Below are 6,839 nucleotides of genomic sequence, written 5' to 3'. Positions count from 1 at the left end.
TGAGGACATCTTACTCCTTTTTGGTGCTTCTTGTAAATGCTCAAGGCGGGGTTGTAACCCAGAAAACCCCCCCCGTGACTGCACCTCTTCTTAATGTAAATGTTTTGATGTATTACTCTTCAATTAATACCAAGGCTTGATGCTCATTGAACATACTTTTCAGATTCAATAACAATGTCATTCAGTCAATACTGTGCCCCAGACCTAGTCTTCCTGGTGACATGTGATTTTCAGTGTCTAAGTTTGCTTAATTGGTGTGATGTAGTTTCTCTTAATGTCCTTTTCTGCCAATTTTTCCTCTCTTCCATCCTTCTTCAACTATTTCATCTATCTCGATATGAATTTCTTGTGTCATTCCTCCAGTCTATTTATCTTTGGAAAGTATTTGTATTATGAGACAATAATTTTTTATGTGGCCAATTTTCAAATGGTTTTTGGAAGACTCATTTCTACCTCCCTTTTTAAGATCCTTAAGTTAATGAACAGTACTTACTTTATCATTAGGAACTTCATTTTTCTTCTGCAGCTCTACATTTTAAATACTCTCACCCTTGATATCTATGATGCTGTCATCATCCATGACTCACTGCTAATCTCAAGAAAATATTTGCTTTAACTTCTGTTTAGGTGTATTTTTTAATGAGGCTAATTATGTAATATTAGGCTATTATGTAATCTTACGATCTCTGCATTCCGTAGCTGACTTCTTTTTTGGCAGCGGAATCAGGACAGTTTTAACGAAATTCTCCGGCCAACATCCCTCCTCACAGGTCCTGCACACTAGTTCAAAAAACCTTCTCTTACCACCCCTCCCTAGTCTTCAGAAGCACACACAGGATATAGTCCATGCCAACCTAGCCTTGATGTCACGAAGGGCTCTCTGGATTTCCACGTGTAAGATCCCCGGCCCAAGATAATCTTCCCCCACTGCACTATCCTCCACTAAATTCAAACTCTTTTCCTATTGCTGCTGTTATACAGATCCTCCACATATTCCTTCCATCTATTCAGAACCTCATCTCACTCCATTAGCATTGTTCCATCTTTGGCCCTAATTTTTGACATGGCTTATCCTATTTTGCCACCTTATAAATAGCAACTTCACCTTGGTGTACAACGTGCCTACCTCTCCTTCCTTCTGAAGCGTTTCCATTTCCTCGCGCTGTCTTTTCCACCAAGCCTCCCACACCCTCTTCGTTTTATGCTGTAATTGATTATTTATTTGCCCATACATCATTTTGTCCTGCTGTGTCCACGTTCTAACACTTCCTTCTCTCACCCATGTTTGTTATCATTTCCTCTGTCATCCATGGCTTTTTAATCCTTCCACTATTAGAGTAGCCAATTGACTTCTCCGCCTCATTTACTATTCCAGTTTTAATACTATCCCATGCTTCCTCTACATTCTGTGAATTTTCAATCTCCTGGATACTATTTTCCACTAGTTCCTGATATTCTCTCCTCATTCTCCCCTTCAGAGCTTCTACATTCTATTTCCTCGCCTTTCTAATTTTGATTAGTCTTTTGAACATTATGCTGCATTTTATAAGCACTAGGTTGTGCTCAGAATCCAAATCTGCTGCAGGGAAGCTGCGCAAGTTTTTTACACTATTCCTAAATCTCTGCCTCACAAAGATGTAATCCATCTGATATCTCCCCATATCCCCTCCACTTTTCCGTGTGTATCTCCATCCTGCATGATGATTGAACTGTGTGTTTGAGATGAATAACTTGTTACCCCTGCAAAATTCTGCTGCTTTCTCTTTTCCGTCATTCCTCAAACCTAGTCCCAATTCTCCTATTCCATCCCTCCCTTCCCCAATTGAGGCGGTCCAGTCCCTCATCACCACTAAAATTTTCTAACTTGGGGTTTCTCTAATTATTTACTCTAGCTATTTATACAACTCATCTACTTCTTTCTCCCTATGATTGCTAGTGGGCAGGTAAACTTGAACCACAAATTTGGTGGTCGTTCCTCAATTTCTACCACCAGAATTCTATTGCTTACCTGATCTATACCAACAACACTCTTACCGAGCTTCTCATTTAATACCAAACCAACCCCTCGTTGACTTTCCTCCCCACCACTACATATAATCCTGTACCCGTCACTCGAGTAGTCCCCACTATCCTTCAACCTCATTTCAGATAGACCCAAGAAATCTATCCTTCCTCTCTGCATTTCCCCTTTTACATATTCTAGCTTACCTGCCCTCCTCATTGTCCTCACATTCCATGTCCCTACAATCATCATAGCCATTATCTTCTTGGTATTCTCATCCTCATTCAGGGAAGAGATAGGGGTAGGGTTTATCAGGAAAATTTATTAATCCCACCAGTGCATCGCTAGGGGTCATAGGAAGTCGCAAGCCTTTCCACCTTGACTAGGTTGTACCTCAAGGGAAAGGATAAGAGACTGATTGTCAGTGCTCTATCTGAATATTATCAACTAATTCAATGGAATATGTATTTTAAATAACCTATTTAATTCTGCTATATTCCTTATCAATATTTATACTTTGAATAATGCTGCTTCAATTACCTAACAAATTTTCCTGGAACAAAGAAGGCGCATCAATCTCCAGTAAGGTGTAAAGAGCAAGTAATTTTTCATTCTAAGATAAAATTGCCTAAGATGTCAGGTTACCTGGAATTTGCCCAGGATTGCGTACAAGGAATACCAGATAGGTAGATATCATATTTATTGCCCAGGAATATGTATGTTCAATAAAAACATGACATGTTTCGTTAGAGACAATTTATCTATCAATACTACATGATCACTAATTATACCTAGACCAAAATTTTACACCCTTTTAACACATTATTTACATGCCTATGCCATCAAAAATTAACAAAACATTTACAAAATTTACAACCTTGGAATGTAATTACACAAAGTTTTGTGCAAGTTTGAATACTTATGGAAATGCAGCATAACAATAAGTTATTAATCTACAATGAGGAATCTCTATGACATTGAAACCACACACACACACATACGTTCACTACCTAGAAGACAATGATAGAATTCCTTTCAATTGTCTTTTTTCATGCTTGAGCTGGTCATTCGGTAAATTATGGAATCTCTGCCAGGATCCATGGTGGCTATTGCAACTGTTGAAGAATAGAATTGATGTTATTATTATGTACTCCTCTTTACAGCCTATATCAGTATGTGATATATATTAATGTCATGTCCATAACACATAAACCTTTTTGAATCCATATTTTTATTTGTTTTAATCTACCCTTCATTATGAATAAGACAAGCTTCCTTAAAATTAAGCCTGAAACTATGACTTAAATTTAATAGTTTACTTACGTGAAATGGCAATTAATGCAAAGAAGAATGCCACCATAAACCACAAGAAAATGTTAAACATAACTGGGTAATATATTCCATATTCCTTGGATAAGCGAAGAGTACCCTGTAAAGTAGAATATAAGAGATTAAGGCAAATGGAAAGCAGGTTAACAGTTCATTGCAAAACTATACAGAAAAAATATAATAGGGCTTTTAAATAATATGGATGTTCAATATTTTACCAAGACATTGATTCTAAAGCTCCTTAATGATAAAAAATATTTGTTTCGGTAACCAGTGGACGAAATCTTCGTGCCACTATAAAAGCTTCGACAGTTAGTCCGGAGAAAAAACAGGATCCACTATCTACTTCAAGTTTTACTCTTTAAAAAAAAGTAGACAGTGGATCCTGTTTTTTCTCCGGACTAAATGTCGAAGCTTTTATAGTGGCACGAAGATTTCGTCCACTGGTTACCGAAACAAATATTTTTTATCACTTAATGGTTAATATAATAACATATTCTCAAAGAAAAACAAAAATTCATGATGAAGAGATTTCAAATGGAAGGCATCAATTTTAATCCAATCACAATAGAGGAAAATAATAGTTAGGCAGCTTCATCTTAAGTAGAATCCCATACCAAGTCAGGATCATCGATGTCAGCCTTCACACTTCTGGTACGCCTAGTATGACTGGCATCAGTGGTAACTACAGCAACAAGAACCTGTTTATATAAAATAAATCATGAAAATTTCTTTCTTCAAAGCTAAACAACAATGCATGAATTCAGGCATAACTGATATAGATCCAAAGATATGAACATACCCGATTGTCATAAGCCTTGGCGAGAAGGTTTGCCATAGTGCGTGCCCTGGTGGATAGAATCTGTATAGCTCTTGACGACTGTTCTGACCCCTCTCCATTCAAATCAATTAATGGGTGAAGTCCTCTCAGAACTAGCCAATAAACATCAGGTCCAGAAACCCCTTTCTTCTCTGCAGCATGTACCTGAAACAGAATTTGTATAAAATGGAGTCTTCTAGAGTTATAAGTGGATATTTATGTTACCAGTCGCATTAGTATTGTAGAATTTAGGGATGCTTTTCTTGGTACCACTGATTCTTTCAATTAGAACTTCGACTAAGAAGCAAAGCCAATAAGAGTCAGTAGTAGAATTAAATTATTGTAAACATCAACTTGAAATACTTCAAGCATACATTACATGTTATACTATAAATAAAAAGGTTTTAAAGATCTAATCACTATTGAGATAACTTCATATGTTATTTTACACAGCTTCAGGGTGTCCACTACATAGAAAATGAAAATTTCAGCAATTTCCACGTTTTCCAGGGTGCTATCCAGTCTGAAACATTAGCATTTAGATTAGAAGGATGCAGAGAATGTCCTCCGAAGGCAGCTCACTCACTCCCGAGAATGCATCTAACTTTGGATTTCATCTGTACGCAACAGGCTAGCTGTTTTAAGTCTCTCAGCCGTACTATACCTGCAGTCTTGTAAATGTTTTACATAAAAAATCAACTCATTATGGTCCAGTTTCCCCAGGAACGTGCCCAAGACTTCATAAAATGATTTTTAGTCACACAGGATGCCATCTAATACACCTAAATTTTTGGTGCCACTACGGGACACTGTTTCGACAGACAAGCAGCCAATAACCAGACACCAACTTAGGAACGAGAAGGAAAGATGATAGCATTTAAGTTGTACTCTACTCTTCGTAATTCAGCCTAAGGTGTATTAGATGGCATCCTGTGTAACTAAAAATCATTTTATGAAGTCGCCTAAAAGAAAACCAAAGTCTAGAAGAATGAGTGGGACTTACCATGCAGGGAAACATTTTCCTACACAGTAAAAGACTAAATCCAGTATGTAACACTTTTAAATGGAATAATATTGATGACAAATATTTTATATAAAAGCACTTGGATTGGTGACGAGCCTGCTTCCGTAAATATATTGTACAGAAATGTAGCAGGAGGAGGATACAAACAGCCGTCAGGCCTATGAGATATACATAAAATGGGGGAAAAGAAAGAAATTTCGGGGATTAACGCAGTGGGTAGGAGAGTAACCTTTGAGATGAAAAGAGGGATGTTGGTGGATGGAAATGAGAGGATGTCGAAAACTGCCTCTGAGGGAGTAATACATACACCAAAACTTTGAGAGAGACCAGTGCTTCTGAAATGAAGAAAGAGGCAGGCAAATGCCGAATGATTAGAATCAAATACGTGCATGTTAGACAAGTCAGTTACATAAAATATTAATGTTCATATCCAACATATTCAAAATTCATGAGGCATTTTATGTCATACTCGATTATTACGAACTGTGAGAAGGAATTTTATAAACCAATCCATGAGGCACTTTCAACTAAACTCAAAAGCTTAAAGGTCACTTACAGCTCCATTCACTATTTTTCCCAGCACAACCAACTCGGAGAAGAAATGGAAATTTTCTTGGAAAAGTGCTTGATTTTCTTCTTCGTTCTCACGCAGAGCTTTCCATTCAGCCTCTTCAGCGGGTGAAAATGGCAAAATTTCTTCTTTCTTCCATTGATTTGGCAATGAATCTTCATCACTAAGTACAGCTCTGATAAAAGTGAGATTTCCTCCTGGAAATAGTTTTCATAGCAATAGTTAAAGTAGTTATGCACGAAAAATAAAAAATGCACTAATCAAAATGTTTATACAGGCACAATTGGACCTTAGTTATGCCAATACGACAAGAAATTGAGGTTGTGTTTGAGCTTTAAATAGTCACAACACCATATACTAAGCTTATGTATTCCACGGTATCTGAGTTATTTGCACACTCACCCAGCCCCGCACTAGGGTATCTTTTTCTAATTCTCATTTCCAAGGCTCGTAACGTAACTGATTCGTCTTCGTCCGTCACCAATGGAAATACGGCCTCAGCTGTGACACTATCATCATCAGTGTCTATTTCACCCCATCCACTTACAACCGACAGGCTCCGAACTCCATCAACCACAAGGACGAAAAGCGCCACTGGATAGTGGAAGGGATCTTTGATTTCCATTCCAGACCACTTGCTATCCTAAAAAATGTATTTGACTCGGATGCAACATTCATGATTAAGTCTGAGAAAGTAAAAAATCAACGGCAATACTACCTTATTAGTTGAAAATCCAAGAGCTGAGGAAAAGACATGCTTCAGCATACTCTGATCCACCTCTTCATGGCCTGAAAATTTAACGCCAGGAGAAGAGTGAAGAATGACAAATTCTCCGGCCCCATAAACTATGGAAGGAAAACATTTATTTTACAATATGAATTATACATATGACGGAAAACGATTTCCATAAAAGGGTACGATTATCAAGAAAGGAAAGGTTGACAGATTTTTACCTGAAGCCGCTACACAGGTCGTGATAAATAAAACCTTGAACATATTGGTCAGCATTCTGCTCTTTTCTTACAGCTGCGGATTGTAGATCATATGACCTGCTTTAAGCAGTGTCTACCAACATGCATTTAAAAAACGTAT

General features: G+C 37.5%; 1 protein-coding gene across 1 annotated transcript; it reads right to left on the bottom strand.

The window, feature by feature from the left end:
- Positions 1–2,685: 2,685 nt before the first annotated feature.
- Positions 2,686–6,811, bottom strand: LOC124164150 (ATPase H(+)-transporting accessory protein 2). Its single transcript, XM_046541343.1, has 8 exons — positions 6,701–6,811; positions 6,465–6,592; positions 6,149–6,389; positions 5,732–5,943; positions 4,134–4,316; positions 3,949–4,032; positions 3,326–3,431; positions 2,686–3,117 (listed from the first exon to the last, which is right to left on the bottom strand). The coding sequence occupies exons 1-8, from the start codon at positions 6,753–6,755 to the stop codon at positions 3,038–3,040; spliced, it is 1,089 nt and encodes a 362-aa protein (XP_046397299.1). The 5' UTR covers positions 6,756–6,811; the 3' UTR covers positions 2,686–3,037.
- Between the last annotated feature and the right edge of the window lie 28 nt (positions 6,812–6,839).

Source organism: Ischnura elegans, chromosome 8, assembly GCF_921293095.1.
Source record: "Ischnura elegans chromosome 8, ioIscEleg1.1, whole genome shotgun sequence".
In the NCBI taxonomy this organism is placed as follows: Eukaryota; Metazoa; Arthropoda; class Insecta; order Odonata; family Coenagrionidae; genus Ischnura; species Ischnura elegans.
This window is presented reverse-complemented; position numbering and strand designations above follow the sequence as displayed.